The sequence below is a fragment of the Amblyraja radiata genome, chromosome 18 (assembly GCF_010909765.2).
Source record: "Amblyraja radiata isolate CabotCenter1 chromosome 18, sAmbRad1.1.pri, whole genome shotgun sequence".
Taxonomy (NCBI): domain Eukaryota; kingdom Metazoa; phylum Chordata; class Chondrichthyes; order Rajiformes; family Rajidae; genus Amblyraja; species Amblyraja radiata.
The window spans coordinates 47,939,733-47,963,605 of record NC_045973.1 but is presented as its reverse complement, the minus strand read 5'-3'; the positions used below and the strand labels follow the sequence as shown (position 1 = coordinate 47,963,605).

General features: G+C 43.4%; 1 protein-coding gene across 2 annotated transcripts in view; it reads right to left on the bottom strand.

Moving 5' to 3' along the window:
* The window catches only part of LOC116983508 (inter-alpha-trypsin inhibitor heavy chain H3-like), a 71,072-nt gene that overhangs the window by 6,380 nt on the left and 40,819 nt on the right, over positions 1-23,873 (bottom strand). For both annotated transcript variants that reach the window (XM_033037323.1, XM_033037322.1), the window contains exons 14-18: positions 17,478-17,599; positions 16,814-16,971; positions 15,314-15,361; positions 8,007-8,024; positions 4,371-4,484 (exon numbers count right to left, since the gene is read on the bottom strand). In XM_033037323.1, the coding sequence (XP_032893214.1) occupies positions 4,371-4,484; positions 8,007-8,024; positions 15,314-15,361; positions 16,814-16,971; positions 17,478-17,599 (460 nt within the window). The remainder of the gene's footprint in view (positions 1-4,370; positions 4,485-8,006; positions 8,025-15,313; positions 15,362-16,813; positions 16,972-17,477; positions 17,600-23,873) is intronic.

Here is a 23,873-nt window from a genome sequence, read left to right as displayed (position 1 = left end):
CAGAAGGTAGTTGAGGCCAGTTCATTGGCTATATTTAAGATGTGGGCCTTGTGGCTAAAGGGATCAGGGGGTATGGAGAGAAGGCAGGTACAGGATACTGAGTTGGATGATTTGCCATGATCATATTTAATGGTGGTGCAGGCTTGAAGGGCCAAATGGCCTACTCCTGCACCTATGTTCTATGTTTCTATGTTATAGGAGGCACAGTGGTGCAGCAGTGGAATTGCTGCCTTACCGCACCTGAGACCAGGGTTCGATCATGACTATGGGTGCATTCTGTACGGAGTTTGTACGTTCTCCCCGTGATCTGCGTGGGTTTTCCCCAGGATCTCCTATTTTCTCCCACACTCCAAAGCTGTACAAGTTTGTAGGCACATTGGCTTGGTAAAATTGTAAATTGTCCCTAGTGTGTGTGTGGGATAGTGCTAGTGTGTGGCGATCACTGGTCGGCATGGACTCGGGGGGCCGAAGGTTCTATTTCTACGCTGTATCGCTAAACTAAACTAAAGGGAAGCAAAGGAGAAACTGATGAACCGATGATCTCCTAGAGCAGCTGACTTGTTTGTAGCTGAGTAAAAAGAAACACTAGCAATGGGATAGATGATCTAGGGTATGAAAATCCCTAAGGATCTATTTGGGGAAATTTCATTTAATTTATATATATGATAACTCTGAAACCAAAGGATAAAATTTAAGAAATGCACTGATCTACCTTTAGGGTGAAAGATTTAGAGGGAATCCGAGGGGTACCTTTCTCATCCAGCTACTACCTTGAATGCATGGCTAAAGATCTGTTCTCGGCCCAGCACGTTGATACAATCTCAAGGACAGCTCATCAACAGAAGATTGAGGAGTTTTGGCACATTGCTGAATACTCTATCAAACCTTGACACATAGAAACATAGAAATTAGGTGCAGGAGTAGGCCATTCGGCCCTTCGAGCCTGCACTGCCATTAAATATGATCATGGCTGATCATCCAACTCAGTATCCTGTACCTGCCTTCTCTCCATACCCCCTGATCCCTTTAGCCAAAAGGGCCACATCTAACTCCCTCTTAAATATAGCCAATGAACAGTAGAGAGCATTCTGACTAGTTGCATCACTGCCTGGTTCAGAAACTCGATGTCCCGAGAACGAAGGAGGTTGCAGAAAATGGTGGACATTTGCCAGTCCATCACTAGTGTTGACCTCCCCAGCATCGAAGGGACCTATTGGAAGCGCTGCTTTAAACTGGCAGCAAATATCATCAGAGACCCTGGCCACAAACTCAAATCACTGCAACCATCGGGAAGAAGGTACAGGTCCTCCAGGTTCAAAAACTACATCTTCCCTTCAACCATCAGGATCTTGAAACACACTAATTACAACCCTACCTCAGCAACAATCTACTATGGACTTTGTTTAGGGGAGATACGTACTTTGGTTTGCACTATTATGCTCTGGTTACCTGACATTTTGATCATTTATTCTATCATTGATTTTGTTATATTATTGCATTAATATGCCTGCTAATCTGTAGCTGAACATTTTTATTGTTATGTTCCGAGTTGACTCTTCTTGGAAAGAGTCGTGGAAGAAGAGTTGCTGCTAACAGTTATCAAGCTAAGCTCTGGAATTGCCAAGGCATGGATCGCCACAGGCCAAATGGTGGAAGATGGGATCAATGTTGGTGGGTACACACTGGTGGGCATGGGCACAGTGGGCAGAATGCCCTAGTTCCAAGCTGAATGACTCTATAACTCTATGAGAGTCTGTTCTAATATTACACACCATAAAATATATTGATTAACTGGTTATATATTTTTATATTTTCTTGTTTTGCATGAAAATTGGATTGATGGACTGCAAGGACTCAGTGGGCCAAAGTGCCTCTTTCTATGCTGCAGCTCTCAATGATTCAGTTATCAAGGAGAATTGTGAAGAATGGAGCAGATAGTTATCTGAAAAGTAAAATTGCAGAGGAGCGGGACAATAGACAATAGCCAATAGGTACAGGAGCAGGCCATTTGGCCCTTCGCGCAATTTGGCCCTTCAATGTTATCATGGCTGATCATCCCCAATCAGTACCCCATTCCTGCCTTCTCCCCATATCCCCTGACTCCGCTATTTTTAAGAGCCCTATCTAGCTCGCTCTTGAAAGCATCCAGACTCACCACTCTCTGTGAGAAAAAGTGTTTCCTCGTCTCCTTTCTAAATGGCTTACTCCTTATTCTTAAACTGTGGCCCCTGGTTCTGGACTCCCCCAACATTGGGAACACGTTTCCTGCCTCTAGTGTGTCCAAGCCCTTAACAATCTTATATGTTTCAAATGGATTCCCTCTCATCCTTCTAAACTCCAGAGTGTACAAGCCCAGCTGCTCCATTCTCTCAGCATATGACAGTCCCGCCATCCCGGGAATTAACCTTATAAACCTACGCTGCACTCCCTCAATAGCAAGAATGTCCTTCCTCAAATTAGGGGACCAAAACTGCACACAATACTCCAGGTGTGGTCTCACTAGGGCTCTGTACACTGCAGAAGGATCTCTTTGCTCCTATATTCGATTCCTCTTGTTATAAAGGCCAACATGCCATTCGCTTTCTTCACTGCCTGCTGTACCTGCATGCTTACTTTCATAGACTGATGTACAAGGACCCCCAGATCCCGTTGTACTTCCCCTTTTCCCAACTTGACGCTGTTTAGATAGTAAACAAGGACAAGTTGGATTGGATTTACATGAAGCTAGTATGGACTCAACAGACCAAATGGCAAAAACAGGAAGGCAGATTATTATCTGAATGGTGTCAGATTAGAAAAAGGGGAGGTGCAACGATACCTGGGTATGCTTGTACATCAGTCACTGAAAATATGCAAGCAGGTACAGCAGGCAGTTAATAAAGCTAATGGCATGTTGGCCTTCATTGCGAGAGGATTTGAGTATAGGAGCAAGGAGGTCAGACTGCAGTTGTTCAGGGCCCTGGTGAGACCACACCTGGAGTATTGTGTGCAGTTTTGGTCTCATAATTTGAGGAAGGACATTCTTGCCAGGGGCGGAAATCCCAGGGGGGCCAGGGGGTTTTGAGAGGTGTAGGACGATACCCCCCCCCCCCCCCCCCCCCCATTTTTTGTAATCCGGATTTTAAAACTTTTCGCAAGACAGTGGGGGTGGGACTGATGATCGAGGGCACCGATTGGACGTGAGAGACGTCAGTCAGCAGTCAATGGGGGCGGGACATGATTATTCAGCGCGATGATTGGAGGAGGGAGGTGTTGGTCAGAGGCGGATGTAGGGGTTTGGGACTGAGGATAGAGCACGGTGATTGGAGGAGGGAGACGTCCAGGTGGAGCAAAGATCATAGAGCGGAGCTGGAATTGCATGCCCAGGTCATAGGGTCACAAGCGAAAAACACTCTCGGCAGCCCTGGACACCGACCTGCACCTCATCCGCAGCCAGGATCGATACCAGGTCTCCAGCGCTGCAATTGCTGCTGAACCACCACTGGACCATCCCCGTCTCCACCCGAGTGTCCCTCCCCTCCCCACGCCCAGGGGTGCCAGAGACATCGGGAGTCACACAGGAGCGGTGCCTCCAGGTCCACAGCCAGCGCAGAGAAGCAGCGCTAAACCCAGTTCAACTCTGCCTGTCCCGCCAGGTTAACCTACAGCCCTGCCTGGACTTATGGGAACGATTCTGTGTAGATAGTGGGACTGACGTATGATCAAAGAATGGGTCGACTGGGCTTGTATTCACTGGAATTTAGAAGAATGAGAGGGGATCATATAGAAACATATAACATTCATGGACAGACAAGATGCAGGAAACATTTTCCTGATTTTGGGGAAGTCCAGAACAAGGGGTCACAGTTTAAGAATAAGGGGTTTAGGAAAGAGGTGAGGAAAAAAAAATTCACCCAGAGAGTTGTGAATCGTGGAATTCACTGCCAAAGAGGCAGTGGAGGCCAATTCACTGGATGTTTTCAAGAGGGAGTTAGATTTAGCTCTTAGGACCTAAGGAATCAAGGGATATGGGGAAAAAGCTGTAACAGGGTACTGATTTTAGATGATCAGCCATGATTATGTTTAATGGCGGTGCTGGCTCGAAGGGCCGAATGGCCTACCCCTGCATTTATTTTTAATAAATCCCTAATCTTAATTGTGTGTACCATTTACTTCATTATAATATTTTTCCGGATTTTGTCTTACTTTGACGGGCTGCCATCAATGTTTGCTCTCTAGTCACCACTGAGTCAAGGTGCATTTTGAATTGCTGAATATTCACAGCTATGTTTTTCTTTCTTGTGACATGAATCTTGTTGCATTTTATCACTGTTGGCAGACCAATTTCCCTCCTTGCATTGTATCGTATCGAAGGCAGAGTGCAGACTTACCGGTGTGTGGATCCGAGATCAAGTTTAGGACTGAACCAGGCTTCCCATCAATGTTGAAACAAACGGCATCTCTGTGGTTGTTGGTTGAAATGACGAAATGGGGATCACTGTCAACTTCAAAGAGGAGTAAAGTTTTAGAACTTTGAATTTTCCATAAAACAATTTTTGTGACCGTGGCACTTCAACTAAATTATTCTTAGAATCTTGAAAGAAACCCAGTTATTTCCTGTCGCTATAATTTCTGAAGATGTCAATAAATCAGGGTTTAATAAACTATTATGATATTACATAATTTTATGAAATGCTTTAGAAAATTGGACCTTCAAACGGCTGGTGTAGTTATTGCAATTGAATCCAAGGCCATAAAGGACTACATTAATCAACACAATATCATCTTGTTGTGCTCTTTCCCCAACAACATTTCTAAAAGCAGTAAAAATATTGAATTTGATTATCATAGTTCACCGCACTTTATAATCTGTGCATCAATTATGGATAACATTCATTATATGACAGATGACAATAGTTAGATAATTTTTGCAGCAATAAAACATTGTGGTGAAGTTTGGATATCAGCATTGATACATGTTGTGTCTAATTGATGGTGTGACAATTATGACCGCCTGCTCTCCTCAAGGTATTAAACCATGTGTGAGTGGGATTACCAAGGATTTGATAGGGGAAAGAGTTCCTCGTGATCTCTGGTGTCGTATCCAAGTAACTTTTCTTCACACATTGAACAAGGATCCGATTACCTGCAACTTTTTAAAAACTGTGTTCAGCATCACAGTGCAGAATTATTGCCACAGCAGTCTGACATTGGTAGACATACTCGTACCAGCTAAGCTGCAATCATCCTTGCTTCATTTTCTCTTCCCACTGCAGCAGAGCTGTAGTTAATTGTTGTACCAAGGACTGAGACTGGGACCCCCTGGTCTGTTTAGCTTATTTGTTCAATGCTTTTGGAAAATATGATACAGTGCCGCTTGCCAAATAATAGGCTACATGAGGGGAATAGATAGGGTTAATGCACAGTCAAAGGTTTACGTTGAGAGGGGAAAGATTTAATAGGAATAAGAAGGGTACTTTTCTAATACTCAGAGGGCGGTGGGTATATGGATTGTGCTGTGAAAGGAGGTAGTTGAGGCAGGTAATACAACAGCATTTAAAAAGACAAGGCCAGATACAAGGATAGGTAAGGTTATAGAAACATAGAAAATAGGTGCAGGAGTAGGCCATTCGGCCCATCAATCAATATGATCAAGGTTGATCATCCAGAATCAGTACTACCCTGTTATTGCTTTCTCCCCATATCCCTTGATTCCGTTAGCCCTAAGAGCTATATCTAACTTTATCTTGAATACATCCAGTGCATTGGCCTCTACTGCCTTCTATGGCAGAGAATTCCACAGATTCACAACTCTCCGGCTGAAAATGTTTTTCATCAACTCAGTCCTAATTGGCCTACCACTTATTCTTAGACTGTGACCCCTGGTTCTGGACTCCCCCAAAATGGGGAACATTTTTCCTGCATCCAGCCTGTCCAATCCCTTAAGAATTTTATATGTATCTATCAGATCCCCTCTCGTCCTAAATTCCAGTGAATATAAGACCAGTCGATCCATTCTTTCACCTCTTTGCTCCTATACTGAAATGCTCTTGCTATGGCCAACATGCCATTAGCTTTCTTACTTCAATGCCTGCTGTACCTGCATGCTTACTGTCCGTGATTGAGGACTTATGAGGGGTCAGGGCCAAATGTGGATAAATGGGACCAGCTTAGAAGGTTCATCTTGGTCAGCATGGATGAGTTCGGTTGAAGGGCCTGTTTCCATGCTACAATATGGGTTGAACCATATCTGTAACCCCATGGCTCTCTAATGCTTGTTAAACAACAATTTACCAATACGCAACCTTGCATTTAAAATAGCACATTGTTACTATTTTTAACTTCTGTAAATATAAATTTTACAATATCGCAGACCAGTCCATTCCTCAACACTTTTAACATAATTGATGCCGTACAATTCTTTCCTAAAAAGATGGAAACTTCTGACGATAGTTTATCTAATACGCAATCTGAGGTCAAATAAATTCAAACTTTTAAAAAAGGTGTCAACGATTAGAAGATCACACAACAAAATCAAGAATGGGTTTAACCAGATGAGAACGAGTGCTAAATCTAATTAAACAGCTTCTTCTTTCTTACTTGCCAAGAGTAGGGGAATCGAGAACCAAATGACATAGGTTTAAGGTGAGGAGGGAAAGATTTAATAGGAACCAGAAGTTTTTCACACAAAGGGTAGTTGGTGTATGGAACGAGCTGTCGGAGGAGGTAGTTGAGGCAGGTACTATTGCAACTTTTAAGAAACATTTAGACAGGTACATGGATAGGACATGTTTAGGGGGATGTGGGCCAATTGCAGGCAAGGTGGGACTAGTGTCAATGGGACATATTGGCCGGTGAAGGCAAGTTGGGCCGAAGGGCCTGTTTCCAGGCTGTGAAACTCTGACTCTAGAAGAAATTCTAAGCATGGAAGACATTTAACTCGGAGGAGAACAACAGAGAAGTGGGAGAGACAAAAGCAACTAAAAAAACTAGCTGACTGCCCTCTGGAAATGAAGACGGTTTCGTGTCGTGGATAATAGACAATGTTTTTATGGGTAAATCAAATTTATTATTGTGCATCCAACTTTTATCTGCTTCCAAAGCGATGATGTCACATATTCCAAAAAAGTCCTGAAGAAAACTAGAGAAATGAATTCTAGCTTGAAGAATCAGCACTGTTCAGATATGCCCAAGGACTTTAGCAATATCCTGATAAACTGATTAAAAATATAGATATATTTCCGCTCCACAGATTAGGAAGATGGGTCTAAACGGTGTATCTGCCACAACAGATTCGCTCTTTAGGCAATCCTTCTTGATTATGTGGAGCATAGTGACTATTCATCTTCAAGACTGAGCTAGACTAGTCATTGACAGGAGATAAGACACAAAAAGCTGGAGTAACTCAGCGGGACAGGCAGCATCTCTGGAGAGAAGGAATGGGTAACGTTTCGGGTTGAGACCCTTCTTCAGACTAGTTAGGGAAAAGGGAAACAAGAGATATAAACGATGATGTAGAGAGATAAAGAACATTAAATGAGAGATATGCAAAAAAGTGAAAATGATAAAGGAAACAGGCCATTGTTAGCTGTTTGTGTGGTGAAAACGAGAAGCTGGTGCAACTTGGGTGGAGGAGTGATAGAGAGAGGGGAATGCCGGGGTTACTTGAAGTTAGAGAAATCCAAATTCATACCACTGGGCTGGAAGCTGCCCAAGCAAAATATGGGTCATATAAAAATTGAATGACTTTAAAGCTTTAAAACTAGGTCCTTGATGAAGGAATCGGTGCAAAATTCTCCATAATATTTTCCCTGATCGGTGCTGAGCATTGTATTTTGCCTACATGTCTGTATAAGAGGAATAAGAGAGGAAATAGTTAAACATGATGCTCACATTATGAGCAGGCAGCAGTCTCGATGGATCACCTAATATTTTTCTGCCTGTGAGATTAAAATGTGAATTGACACATTTGAAAGGTGTGTTAGTTCAGCAATGTGAAACAAGAAAGAATTAAAATTGTGCCTTACCATATGTGTAGGATGAAGCTGTGGAGAATAAAAAATGGCAATTAATATTTAATCCAAAAACTAAAATAGTTTAAGATATTTCATCACTGAACTTCCCTGCTGCATCGTCTAGGTTACAATGATATAATAAACTGTGCCAGGCATGTCAATAGAAACGTAATTGCTTTTGAAAATAATTTATGCTGCCTCATAGCGGGAAAAATCTGCAGGCAAGCTGTGTTCAACAAAAAAAATAATGTGGACATTTTGCCCACATCTCCAGAAACATTAAACGATTCGGTGTGTTTCAAAATAATCTTACAATATTGCAGGCCCTCTCCCCAGCACCAAGAGACTACACATCAGAACGGATTGTCAAATCAAACCATTCCTTCACTCCATAGATGCTGCTGCACCCGCTGAGTTTCTCCAGTATTTTTGTGTACCTTCGATTTTTTAGCATCTGCAGTTCCTTCTTAAACCGTTCTTGGTTGTGTTTTTGCGGATCTTACTGAATTTGTACAGTTACAAGTTTAATCTGCTACATTGTCAGAAATGTACTTATTTATTCTTTAAACAAAACTCTTGCAAACACATAATGTATTCTATTTTCCATTCTTTGATCAACACTATGATGTTTAGTTTACAGTGATACAGTGCGGAAACAGGCCCTTCGGCCCACCGTGTCCGTGCCAACCAGTGATCCCCGTACACTAACATGATCCTGCACACATGAGGGACAATTTACAATTTTACCAAAGTCAATTAACCGACAAACCTGGACATCTTTGGAGTGTGGGAGGAAACTGGAGCTTCCGGAGAAAACCCATATGGTCACGGGGAGAGTTTACAAACTCCGTACTGACATCACCTGTAGTCAGGATTGAACCCGGGTCCCTGGAACTGTAAAGCAGCAACTCTACCACTGCACCACCGTGCCGCCCACATATGTATGGCATACGATAATTTCCTTATCAACTTGTCCAACTAAATGTTCTAGTTCACTTTATTTAAATTACCAATTAAGCACGAAAGAAACTCAATGAAGTAAATGATTACTTTTCTGAAGTGTCATCATATAACTAGAAGTTCTGTATTGATTGATCAGTGTGCAAGTCAGTAGTTCCCTGAAGGTGGCAGCACAATTAGATAGGGTGGTTAAAAAAAGGCAGGTAAGGGGGAGGTGCAGCGAGACCTGGGTGTCCTTGTACACCGGTCACTGAAAGTTAGCGTGCAGGTACAGCAGGCAGCGAAGAAAGCTAATGGAATGTTGACCTTCATAACAAGAGGATTTCAGTATAGGAGTAAAGAGGTTCTTCTGCAGTGGTATCGGGCTCTGGTGAGACCACATCTGGAGTATTGTGTACAGTTTTGGTCTCCTAATTTGAGGAAGGACATCCTTGTGATTGAGGCAGTGCAGCGTAGATTCACGAGATTGATCTCTGGGATGGCGGGACTGTCATATGAGGAAAGATTGAAAAAATTAGGCTTGTATTCACTGCAGTTTAGAAGGATGCGGGGGGATCTTATAGAAACATATAAAATTATAAAAAGACTGGACAAGCTAGATGCAGGAAAAATGTTCCCAATGTTGGGCGAGTCCAGAACCAGGGGCCACAGTCTTAGAATAAAGTGGTGGTCATTTAAGACTGAGGTGAGAAAAAACTTTTTCACCCATAGAGTTGTGAATTTATGGAATTTCCTGCCACAGAGGGCAGTGGAGGCCAAATCACTGGATGGATTTAAGAGAGAGTTAGATAGAGCTCTAGGGGCTAGTGGAATCAAGGGATATGGGGAGAAGCCAGGCACGGGTTATTGATAGGCAATGATCAGCCATGATCACAATGAATGGCGGTGCTGGTTCGAAGGGCCAAATGGCCTCCTCCTGCACCTATTTTATGTGTTTCTATAAAGATCAGGAAATCATGTTGCAGGTATATAAAACTTTGCTTTGGCACATTTGAAATATTGTGTGCAGTTTCAGGCACTGATTTCATGAAGAATGTGGGAGTTTTGGAGAGAGTGCAGCGGAGGTTTATCAAGACGTGACTTAGGTTGGACGGTATTAGCTACAAGGAGAGGTTAGATAAACCATATAACCATATAACAATTACAGCACGGAAAAAGGCCATCTCGGCCCTTCTAGTCCGTGCCGAACACTTACTCTCACCTAATCCCATCTACCTGCACTCAGACCATAACCCTCCATTCCTTTACCGTCCATATACCTATCCAATATATTTTTAAATTATAAAATTTAACCTGCCTCCACCACTTCCACTGGAAGCTCATTCCACACAGCTACCATTCTCTGAGTAAAGAAGTTCCTCCTCATGTTACCCCTAAACTTGTGTCCCTTAATTCTCAAATCATGTCCTCTAGTTTGAATCTTCCCTACTCTCAATGGAAAAAGCTTATCCACGTCAACTTTGTCTATCCCACTCATAATTTTAAAGACCTCTATCAAGTCCCCCCTTAACCTTCTGCGCTCCAAAGAATAAAGACATATCTTGGTCAACCTTTCTCTGTAACTTAGGTGCTGAAACCCAGGGAAATTAGAGTAAATCTCCTCTTTATTCTCTCTATTTTACTTCGGAGTCACGTGAGTGACTACTTGAAGACCCCGCCAGCACGCATGCGTGTCATATCGTCTGGTGGGGGGGGGGGGGGGGGCGATGCTCCTGCCAGCGGTCACACCTGAAGGTAAGTTTTTAAAAACTTTTTCCAGGTTATGTCTTCCTGCAGGAACCTCTACTTAGAGGTCCTGCTAAAGTCCGGGGCAAAGTCCGGACGGAGGGGGGAACCCCAGTCACAGACTACAGGGAATCCCGGTCACGACCTCGGGAAATCCCGCCCACGGAGTAAGGGAACCCGCTCGGAATGCGGGTAGCGATGAATTCGCCTTTCGAGCCGCTGGCGGTGGAGCCAGCAGCTTCATATTGGTGCCGGTGGCACCTGGACTCATTTCCACGGTATGAAATCACAGAGCTTTAAAATCTTCACGTAGTCACTCATGTGACTCCGAAGTAAAATAGTAAGTTAAATGAGAACTTACCAGTTTGAAGTTTGATCTTTATTTTATGAGGAGTAACGTTGAGGGATTACGTGCCCTCCACGCCCACCCTCTATCATAAAGGTCAACTGGTATTCTAGTTTCTCTTATCTTACTATGTTTAGTTCAATAACCGTTGCCTGTGATTTCACACCGCTGCTTTGAAGATTGACACGCATGCGTACTGGCGGGGTCTTCACGTAAACCCTCAACGTTACTCCTCATAAAATAAAGATCAAACTTCAAACTGGTAAGTTCTCATTTAATCTTAGGTACACAAAATTGCTGGGGAAACTCAGCGGGTGCAGCAGCATCTATGGAGCGAAGGAAATAGGCGACGTTTCGGGCCGAAACCCTTCTTCAGACTGGTCTCATTTAATCTTATTTGTTTACATCTTTCCTATAATTTGGCGACCAGAATTGTACACCATATTCCAGAATTGGCCTCACCAATGCTTTGTACAATTTTAATTCTATACTCAATGCTCTGATTTATAAAGGCCAGCACACCAAAAGCTTTCTTTACCACCCTATCTACATGTGAATCCACCTTCAGGGAACTATGCAGTTATTCCTAGATCCCTCTGTTCTATTGCATTCCTCAATTCGCTACCATTTACCATGTACGTCCTAATTTGATTTGATCTACCAAGATGTAGCACCTCTTTCAGCCCACTCTTCCAAATGGCCTAAATCTCTCTGTAGACTTTGAAAATCTACTTCATTATCCACAACACCATCTATCTTAGTATCATCTGCATACTTATTAATTCAATTTACCACACCATCATCCAGATCATTGATGTATATGACAAACAACAGTGGACCCAACACAGATCCCTGAGGCGCCCCACTAGTCACCGGCCTCCAACCTGACAAACAGTTATCCTCCATTACTCTCTGGTATCTCCCATTCAGCCACTGTAGAATCCATCTTGCTACTCCACTATTAATACCCAACAATTGAACCTTCTTAACCAACCTTCCATGTGCAACCTTGTCAAAGGCCTTACTGATGTCCATATAGACAACATCCACCACTTTACCCTCATCAATTTCCCCAGTAACCTCTTCAAAAAACTCAAGAAGATTAGTCAAACATGACTTTCCAGGCACAAATCCATGTTCACGGTTCCTAATCAGACCGTTTATCCAGATGATTATATATATTATCTCTAAGTATCCTTTCCATTAATTTGCCCACCATTGACGTCAAACTAACAGGTCTATAATTGCTAGGTTTACGCTTAGAAACCTTTTTAAACAATGGAACATGCGCAGTACGCCAATCCTCCGGCACCATTCCCGTTTCTAATGGCATTTGAAATATTTCTGTCATAGCCCCTGCTATTTCTATACTAAATTCCCTCAATGTCCTTGGGAATGTCCTGTCAGGACCTGGAGACTTATACACATATATATTTTTCAAAATTGTCAATACTTCCTCTTCTTTGATCCTCATAGTTTCCATAGCTGCCCTACTTGTTTCCCTTACCTCACATAATACAATATCCTTCTCCTTGGTGAATACCGAAGAAAAGAAATTGTTCAATATCTCCCCCATCTCTTTTGACTCTGCACATAGCTGTCCACTCTGACTCTCTTATAACCATATAACCATATAACAATTACAGCACGGAAACAGGCCATCTCGACCCTTCTAGTCCGTGCCGAACACGTATTCTCCCCTAGTCCCATATACCTGCGCTCAGACCATAACCCTCCATTCCTTTCCCGTCCATATAACTATCCAATTTATGGACCAATTTTATCCCTCGTTATCATTTTACTATTAATATAGCTGTAGAAACCCTTTGGATTTACTTTCACCTTACTTGCCAAAGCAACCTCATATCTTCCTTTAGCTTTTCTAATTTCTTTCTTAACTTTTCTAATTTCTTTCTTAAACTGGTATTGCTTTCTCCGGCGACTCAGAGGGCAACCTGACAGACGTTTATACCATTCTGAGAGGCATAGAAAGTGTAGGTTGTCATAGTCAGAATGTCGTACTAGAGGGCATAGCTTTAAGGTGAGAGAGGGAAAGTTTAAGGGAGATTTGGCAGACAAGTTATTTCTTACACAGGGACTTGTGTACACACGTGTGAAAGTGGTAGCAGATATGATAGCAACATCTAAGAGGCATTTATAGAGCCAGGTGAACAGGAAGGGAATTAAGGGATATAGACCATGTGCAGGCAGATGAGCAGTTTAAATTCGCATCATGTTTAGTACAGTTATAGTTAGTACTAGACTAAGTGGGACCCGTTGGGTCCCATGTTCACACGGGAGGGCTGGTTCCCCGACGCAATATTCCACCTCTCCACCAATTCAAAATATTGTTGGCCAGTGGGGGGGCTTTCTGGAGTGCTGGTATGGGTTCTTGAGGCTTCCCTCAAGCCTGATCTGCTGGCAGCTTACTCACGGCTGGTGGGCTGGCAGTTGACTCATGACTATTCATTGAAATTCCTTTTCAAGCAGGGTGTAAGGCCACCATATTCAAATCCATGTTCCTACCATTTCAAGCAGGGTGCAAGGCCACCAAATTCAAGCGCAGTTTCTTACAACTTCAAGCAGGGTGCAATGCCACCGAATTCAATTGCAGTTTCCTACCACTTCAAGCAGGGTGCAGGGTTGAGAGATTCTCAACATTTTTTAAACATTAATAACACTTTTATTTTTCATTGATGGGAAGAATTCTCTGCACCTGCTCAGCGGAGGGGGACTGAGTAAGATGGCCAAATATCACAGCCGTAAGTGGTAGCATTTTATCTAAAATCAATATACAGTGCAAACAGGAAGTAAGTGCATTTGCAGTAGTGCCTTTTAACTTCAAGCCAAAGAACCCAAACCGCCATTTACAGTAAGTAGTTCCTTTCAAATTCAAGCCAAAGCTCCGAAGCCACCATTTGCAGTAAGTAGTGCCTTTCAACTTCAAACCAAAGAACCCAGCCACCATGTGCAGTAAGTAGTGCCTATCAACTTCAAGCCAAAGCACCCAAGCCACCATTTGCAGTAAATAGTGCCTTTCAACTTCATGCCACCATTTGCAGTAAGTAGTACCTTTCAACTTCAAGCCAATGCACCCACGCCACGATTGGCAGTAAGTAGTGCCTTTCAACTTCAAGCCAAAGCACCCGCCACCATTTGCAGTAAGTTGTGCCTTTCAACTTAAAGCCAAAGCACCCAAGCCAACATTTGCAATAAGTAGTGCAATTCAACTTGAAGCCAAGGCACCCAAGCCACCCTTTTCAGTAAGTAGTGCCTGTCAACTTCAAGCCAAAGCACCCAAGCCACCATTTGCAGTAAGTAGTGCATTTCAACTTCAAGCCAAAGCACCTAAGCCACCATTTGCAGTAAGTGGTGCCTTTCAACTTCATGTCACCATTTGCAGTAAGATGTGCCTTTCAACTTCAAGCCAAAGCACCCAAGCCACCATTTGCAGTAAGTAGTGCCTTTCAACTTCAAGCAGAGCACCCAAGCCACCATTTGCAGTAAGTAGTGCCTTTCAACCTCAAGCCAAAGCACCCAAGCCACCATTTGCAGTAAGTAGTGCCTTTCAACTTCAAGCCACCATTTGCAGTAAGTAGTGCCTTTCAACCTCAAGCCAAAGCACCCAAACAACCATTTGCAGGCAGGGCCTTTTTACTTCAAATAAACCATATTTTCATTTTCAAACCACATTAAGGGGACTCACAGTTTTGTAGACATTTGTTCAGTGTTATTCAGAGCTCAGAGAGACGTGACCCTTGGCTTCCTCCATCTTGCAGAGACTGAGTGAGGCACACCACTTCCTGGTTTTATAGTCCCTCCCCCTCCCTCCAGCAGGGGCAGCAGAGAGAAAGGTGAATTTAAAAAAAACATTAATATCTCTCTGATTTGTAATTTATGGGAAAAATTCTCCGCACCCGTAAGGCAGAGGTGGGCTCTGAGCGAGTTGGCCAAAAATGACGGCTGTAGGTGGCGGCGTTCTGTCGGAAATGGCAGTGGGCCAAAAGCGGTCAAGATCAGAGTTTTAGTAATATAGATAGTGTTACTGTTCTATGTTCTGTGAATGAAGAAATGTGTGCTTCTTTACGATTCCGCCTTTTATTGTTTCTCAGGCATTCCTTCTTCTCCAGGAAGAGTACTTTTTCGCTTAACCTGCTGATAAGACAACAAAACCTGATCTTTTACACCTCGGTAAGCAAGGCAGCAATGCTGTGGGTTTCTTTCTCGTATCTGAATTGACAAAGCAGCTCTTGCAGTGGTTTCACAGATCTCTTTAGGATACACTTACATGGGACAGAAGCGGGAGGAGCGTAATATCTCTGTCGCTCGGGTCTCGCTGAAAAATAAAAGAAATGGAGAGGATCATGGCGTGTATTTGTAATTAGTTCCAGCTGCCAAAATAGCAACAGTTTTTAAGAATCAAATAATTTTCTAAAAAGTTGAAATTTATTGTTAGCTTCAGTAGTTCGGGACCAAAAAGATAGCTCAGGCAAGTTGTTTTAAAGCATTACATCAATGGGGGGCAAAAATAATATTATTCATCACTAACAATAGATAAGTGGCTCTTTGAAACAATCAAACATCAGATTGAAAAATATAATTTAATCAAAGTGAAAGGATCAGTTTATTGAAGCAGTTTTTTATTTGGCAACTTTAATTCTATGATATACATTTCATCTAGATCTCTCTGACTTTCTCTCTCTCCGTCTTACTCTCTGTCTCTCTCCCACTGCCCCACCCCCCTCCCTTCCAGTTTCTCCAGAGATATTACTCATGAACTATGCTGATACGCTATCCTGACGTGTAACTCCTTACCAGTGTCATTCTTTCCTATTCAGAAGCAATATTGGATACAGTTTGACAAAGATGGAAATCCCTAATGATAATAAAATATTGTTAAATTGCCTTGTGCAAAGAATATCATCAATATATTTAGAAATAACACAGACAGAACAATTGCTACTGGCAGAGGATTGTGCATGCCTGTCTAACTTGAGTACATGTGTTTGTGTGCTGTGTCAGTGCTGTACTGAGAGAGATGATGCTTTGTTAAAGGTGCCAGGTTTTGGTTTAGACAAGCTGAGGCCATGTTTGGATACAGAGCCCATTCTGGGGAAAGAAATGGGTGCCGAAAAGCACACCATCTTTTAGAAATGGAGGAGTCATTTTAGTTAAATAATAACAGGTAGAAACAACTTAAGAGAAGATGTGGTGAAGGAGGAAAGATTTAATAGGAGTCTGAGGGGTAACGTTTTGCACAAAAGGGTGTATGGGCTGCCAGAGGAGGCCAGAGGAGGTAGTTGAGGCAGGCACTATTGCAACATTTAAGAAACATTTAGACAGGTGAAGAGATAGGATTTTTAGAGGGATATGGGCCAAACGCAGGCTGATGGGACACATTGGTCGGTGTGGGCAAGTTAGGCCAAAGAGCCTAACTTTCTAAGCTGTATGTCTCTATGACTCTAAAATGAATGACATTTTAATAAAATGAACACATTTTGTTGTAGTCACAGATATTGTGGACTGTTTTGGTTTGTTTAAGAAGTTATTTAGTGGTAAAAGTTCAATGTTTTATTATTTTAAGAGATCATAAATCTAGCTTCAGAAGAATTACTTCCATTTTTAGATCACAAATGTGTTTAATTTTTATTTAATTGATAAAGCAAATGTTCATTGTAATCAAAAATCTTGCTTTTAAAGTTAAACGTAGGCATACTACGCAGACAGTTAAGATAAAAACTAATTGCAAAATCAGGGCCTAATGAAGGGTGATTTATACAAAGATTACCATCATCAGATGGCTTGTCAGCCACAAAGATTTTATCCTTGGTATCCTCAGGTTTTGTAACAACCATTGACGTCAGTGATGTAACAAAGTTGTATTTCAGCGAAAGTGACAGGATTTCATCTGTGAGGTTTTTCTTGTCATCTGCTCTTGCAGAAACCCTGAACACAATGATTGATAGAAATTAGAATATAGAAACAAGGAACTGCAGATGCTGGTTTACATAAAAAGACACAAGGTGCTAGAGTAACTCAACGGGTCAGGCAGCATCCCTAGCGGACATCGGGTCAGGACCCTTCTTCAGACTGAATGTTAATTGCAATCAAAAATCCATATTCTCTAGGATGCTGCCTGACCCCTGAGCTACTCCAGCATTTGGTGTCTTTGAATGATAGAAATTAACTTGGTGACATATTGTCACCACATGAAATTAATAGCTTTGTGGCCAAATAAATAACTAATCATGCAATTATGTAAACTATTCATGTGTTGTTTGCCTTCAGGGAATCAATATTATGTGAAAATAATTAGGAGACATTGGAAAATAATGATAACAGCTTATGAAGACAAAACAACCAAAATATTGACTTTTAATTACTATTGTGCATTGGGTAGACAATTGTTTTTGGATTGTGTTTTGATATTGCATTATCTCAGATTACTTTACCGCTGGTCTAAGAGTTGCTGTATGGTCAAATAAGCCCACAGTCGCTCAGTAAAGTCACCAAAAATGTATTGTTGCTGTTGCATAATATTCACATCAGCTGATAGAGTCAGATTTCCTTTGGCCTGTTGAAGAATTAGGAGAAGCAAAATCTTGTAAATATCAGGGAATGAATTACACTTTGTTCTTTATTCAAAATTTACAACAAACCACTTCATAAAATATGCAGCTATTTTATAATTACTTACTCAGTAAAAGCACAAAAAATAAGCAAAATAATTTTCATTGCAATAAATAACAACTGATAGAATATACTGTTGTAGAGGTGCAAACGTCGTGAATAAATGGATTCTTTATTCAGGCATTGTAGGTTGGAAATACATGGATGTTTAGCACTCTAACATAGTAGTCGTAGTGGTTGAGAGGCTGTTGCCTCGTGAGATCAGTTTAGCTCATGCTGAGGTGGCAGGACACTCTCATGAAGTGAGAGGAAGCGGAAGAGCAAGAGATCGAGAGAGGGAAGGTCAGGACTTATATACCAGGGCACATCCATATCCCGTGACTCCTTCCCAGGGTTGCCGAGGATTCGCATAGCAGGAGTGGCCTAACCACTAGGTGCAGCTACATTGTATAATGCCAACAGTGGGTGTTTTGTTCATATATTCTACAGTTATGAGGCTTGTAACACATAGAAACATAGAAACATAGAAAATAGGTGGAGTAGGCCATTCGGCCCTTCGAGCCTGCACCGCCATTCAATATGATCATGGCTGATCATCCAACTCAGTATCCTGTACCTACCTTCTCTCCATACCCCCTGATCCCTTTAGCCACAAGGGCCACATCTTACTCTCTCTTAAATATAGCCAATGAACTGGCCTCAACTACCTTCTGTGGCACTTACTCTTTAATCAAAACTAACAGCAGTTCAACCGTTGAGGAGCAATGTACTAGTTTCACTCGTCCTGCTGAGATTCACTGTTTGTATCACTCGTTATCACCTTCCCCACAGCCAACAATGGACCTTTGTGGGCTCCACCTTTCATGATCATCATTGCTGGCTCTGATCTGTCTTTTTGCATATCTTTCATTCATTGTATCTTTTCATATCTTTCGGTTCCCTCTCCCCTGACTCTTAGTCTAAAGAAGGATCCCGACCCAAAACGTCACCTGATCCTTTTCTCCACACATGCTGCCAGACCCGCTGAGTTACTCCAGCTTTTTGTGTCTAACAATTCAACTGTTCTTGACCATTTTGGTAGGGATCTCAATGAGTTCAAATTGGCTGTATGCTTACTTACAAAATACCTGTAACCATTACAAAAATGATTGAAGCAATTTTTAAGTATCCTGCAAACATTTTTTTTGACATTATGTTCCAGTCAGGAGTAAATTCTCTGAACAACAAAGGAATAATGATCGGTCACATCTACAGTGCCCTCCATAATGTTTGGGACAAAGACCCATCATGTATTTATTTGCCTCTGTACTCCACAATTTGAGATTTGTAATAGAAAAAAAAAATCATGTGTTGTTAAAGTGCACATTGTCAGATTTTATTAAAGGATATTTTCATACATTTTGGTTTCACCATGTAGAAATTACAGCTATTTTTATACATAGTCCCCCCATTTCAGGGCACCATCATGTTTGGGACACATGGCGTCACAGGTGTTTGTAATTGTTCAGGTGTCTTTAAATGCCTCCTATTGCAGGTATAAGAGAGCTCTCAACACCCAGCCCTTCCTCCAGTCTTTCTATCACCTTTGGAAACTTTTACTGCTGTTCATCAACATGAGGACCAAAGTTGTGCCAATAAAGTCAAATAAGCCATCATGAGACTGAGAAACAAGAATCAAACTGTTAAAGACATCAGCCAAACCTTAGACTTACCAAAATCAACTGTTTGGAACATCATTAAGAAGAAAAGGAGCACTGGTGAGCTTACTAATCACAAAGGGACTGGCAGGGCAAGGAAGACCTCCACAGCTGATGACAGAAGAATTCTCTCTATAATAAAGAAAAATCCCCAAATACCTGTCCGACAGATCAGAAACACTCTTCAGGAGTCAGGTGTGGATTTGTCAATGATCACTGTCCACAGAAGACTTCATGAACAGAAATACAGAGGCAATGCTGCAAGATGCACTGGTTAGCCGCAAAAATAGGATGGCCAGGTTACAGTTTGCCAAGAAGTACTTAAAAGAGGAGCCACAATTCTGGAAAAAGGTCTTGTGGACAGATGAGATGAAGATTAACATATCAGAGTGATGACAAGAACAAAGTATGGAGGAGAGAAGGAACTGCCCAAGCATACCACCACATCTGTGAAACACGGTGGTGGGGGTGTTAAGGCCTAGGCATGTATGGCTGCTGAAGGAACTGGCTCACTTATCTTCATTGATGATAAAACTGCTGATGGTACAGGTGCACAACCTTTTATCCGAAAGCCTTGGGACCAGACACTTTTCGTAATTCAGAATTTGTCGGCCTTCGGAATGGATTTTTTTTTAGCGTAGATTTTAATGGCTGGCTCAGTGGTAGAGTGCTCGGCTCATATCCGCATGGTCGCGAGTTTGCGCCTTGATCCCGGCAGTTACTCGGTCGCGAGTTTGAGTCTTCAATGTAGTTTTTTCTTGCAGAATAAATGTTTGTATGAAATACAGTGTAGGAGAGGTGTACTGACTGTGTGGGCAGAACTTTGGAAGTGATTGCCCACCAGTCTAAAAAGCCGCTGTGTCTCCCTGTCCCTGGGATAGCAGGGGGCGATCAAACAGCACAATACCCCCCTCCCCCTCCAACTCCAGAGGAATCCGCTCCCCGATGGGCCGCTACGGCGACAAGTGGCAGTTTGCCCACAGCCCGAGCTGCGCCCCCTCATCCGCCACCCCAAGAACAAGACGTACCTTGCACACCATCAGCTTCTGCCCCTACGTGTTCCTCTGGAGTTGGAGCGGGGCTGGGATGGAGTTGCTGTTGGCTGTGGGTCTCTGGGATCTCCGTGCTTGCAGTGGGCCTGGGGGTCGGTGTCCCGTTGGTCCTGACGTCTCCGGTGACTGGCACTGACTTGCTGGTATCGCCGACGTGAAGACAGTGCAAAGCCCCCGCGCCGGAGCAATGGGCGGGGAGCTGGAGAGGGGAGGGAAGGGGTCACACACATGGCCGGGAAGCAGAGGGGTGTAGGTGGGGTGAAACTGAAGGGAGCGACAATCTGCTGCTGCCTGCCCGCTGAGTTAAAAAGTTCCCACGCAAGACTCACGATACACTGTGTATCGTGAGTCTACCGTGGGAACTTTTTAACTCAGCGGGCAGGCAGCAGCATATTGTCAATTATTAACCCTCCCGTGCAATATACCCTCACCTTCTCTTTTATGAATGGGGATTTAGTTCCCCTTTCTTCGAGGACCGACCGGAGGTTCCGCTGTCACCTCTGCGGGCCGCCCTCGGTGAACGTTTTCAAGGACCTTTCTTCAAGGACCGAAAAAATGTCCGCTATTCGGAGGTTTCCGTTATTTGGATCTTCGGATAAAAGGTTGTGCACATGTAGTAGCATAATGAATTCAGAAGTGTATAGACGCATCCTATCTGCTCTAGTTCAAACAAATGCTTCAAAACACATTGGCCAGTGGTTCATTCCATAGCAAGACTATGATCACAAACATACTGCTGAAGCAACAAATGAGTTTTTCAAAGCTAAAAAACAGTAAATTCTTGAGTGACCAAGTCAACCACCCGAATTGAACCCAATTGAGCATGCCTTTTATATGCTGAAGAGAAAACTGAAGGGGACCAGCCCCCAAAACGAGCATAAGAATGAATGAATAAGTTTATTGGCCAAGTATTCACATACAAGGAATATGCCTTGGTGCTCCGCCCGCAAGTGACATACAGTGACAGTTAAGAATGATACATAAAACATTATTGATTAAACATTTGAATTAAATAAAATACCAGAGCAAAAGGAGGCTACAGATTTTTGGTTATTGAGTAGAGCTACTACTCGTGGAAAACAGCAGTTTTTATGTCTGCCTGTGGCAGCTTTGAGAGTCCGGAGTCTCCTTCCAGAGGGAAGTGATTCAAAGAGTTTGTGGCCAGGGTGAGAGGGGTCGGAGATGATCTTACCCGCTCGCTTCCTGGCCCTTGCAGTGTACAGTTCGTCAATGAAGGGAAGGTTGCAGCCAATAACCTTTTCAGCAGATCGAAAGATTTGCTGCAGCCAGGTTTCCTGCTTGGTGGCTGAGCCAAACCAGACCATGATGGAGAAGGTGAGGACAGACTCTACTATGGCCGTGTAAAATTGGTCCATCATTGCTTGTGGCAGATTGTGCTTCCTCAGCTGCCACAGGAAGTACATCCTCTGTTGTGCCTTTTTGACTGTGGAGTTGATGGTAGCCCCCCATTTAAGGTCCTTGGAGATGATGGTTCCCAGGAACTTAAAAGACTCCACAGATGTGACTGTGGTGTTGTTGATGGTGAGTGGGGTGAGGGGAAGGGGAGCTTCCCTAAAGTCTACAATCAATTCCACTGTCTTAAGAGCATTGAGCTCCAGGTTGTTGTGATGGCACCAGGAAGCCAGCGTGGACAGATTCCTCCCCATCCTGGATCAGTCCAATCAGGGTTGTGTCGTCCGCAAACTTGAGAAGCTTGACAGAGGAGTCGGTGGAGGTGCAGTCATTGGTGTAGAGAGAGTAGAGGAGAGGGGAGAGTACGCAGCCTTGCGATGCTCCTATGCTGAGGGTTTACGGGTCCGAGATGTGCTTTCCCAGCCTCATATGCTGCTTCCTGTCTCTCTGGAAGCTGGTGATCCACCGACAGAGGGGTTCAGGCACAGTCAACTCGGAAAGTTTGGAGTGCAGTAGCTTTGGCACAATGGTGTTGAATGCAGAGCTAAAATCAACAAACAAAATCCTCGCATAGGTCCCCTGGCGGTCTAGGTGCTGTAGGATGAAGTGCAGGCCCAGGTTGACTGCGTCATCCACAGATCTATTGGCCCGATATGCATATTGCAGAGGGTCCAGCAGGGGGATCGTGATATTTTTCAGCTTGGCTAGCACAAGCCTTTCAAGGGTCTTCATGACTACAGTGCGACAGGCCTGTAGTCGTTAAGACCAGTAATCCTTGCCTTTTTGGGAACAGGGACAATAGTGGAGACTTTGAAGCAGGCAGGGACAGTACAGATTAGCAGGGACTGGTTGAAAATGCCTGTGTAGACTGGTGCCAGTTGTTCGGCACAGAGCTTGAGAGTAAAGGGGGAAACATTGTCCGGTTCTGGAGATTTCTGGCTTTTCAGACTGAAGAAGGGTTTCGGCCCGAAACGTTGCCTATTTCCTTCGCTCCATAGATGCTGCTGCACCCGCTGAGTTTCTCCAGCACTTTTGTCTACCTTCAATTTTCCGGCATCTGCAGTTCCTTCTTAAATACTCATCGAGGCTTGTGGTTGCTTCCTTGAACACATTCCAATCCATGCAGTCAAAGCAGGATTGTAGGTTCTCAATGCCCTCGCTTGTCCACCTTTTTGTTGTTCTGACCACAGGCTTAACGGATTTTAGTTTCTGCTTGTAGGTCGGAATAAGGTGAACTAGACAATGGTCAGAGAGACCCAGACCCACCAGGGGAACAATGATATGCGTTCTTGATTGATGTGTAACAGTGATCGAGTGTTCTCTCCCCTCTGGTGGGGCAGGTAACATGAAGTCTGTACGTTGGAAGCTCACGGCTGAGTTTATCTTTGTTAAAGTCCCCCAAAACAATGACCATAGAGTCCGGGAAGTCACTCTCTACCCTCATTACCTGGTCAGCGAGTTGCGTTTGCGCCTCACGTACGCAGGCTTGGGGGGGGGGGGGGGGGGGGGGGGGTAAACTCCAGCAAGAATAAAGGAGTTAAATTCCCTCGGAGAGTAGAAGGGTTTGCAGTTTATAAAGAAGGATTCTATGTTGGGAGAACAGATATTTGACAGTATTGTGATGTTGCTGCACCAGTCCTGGTTGGTATAGAAGCATATTCCACCACCTCTTGATTTCCCCACTGCCTCCACTTCGCGATCCACTCTGTGAAGTTGGAAGCCAGGTCTCGGTGAAACACAGGGCAGCGGCTCGAGAGAAGTCCTTGTTTGTCCGGCGTAGGAGTTGCAGTTCGTCCACTTTGTTATTGAGAGATCGCACGTTTGCCAGGAATATGCTCGGGAGTGAAGTGCGTGATCCTCGTCGCCGGAGTCGGTGAGTTCTCCAGAGCGCTTCCCACGGGTCCTCGTCCGTCTCAAGACCTTGAACGCAGCCACAGCCCCGCCGACGAATATGTCGAAATAATCCAGTGAGTGAGAGAAATCCGGAACGATGTTTGGAGGTACCGTATGTCCGACCATTGTGAGTACCTCTCTCGTGCAAGTAATCTTTGTAGGG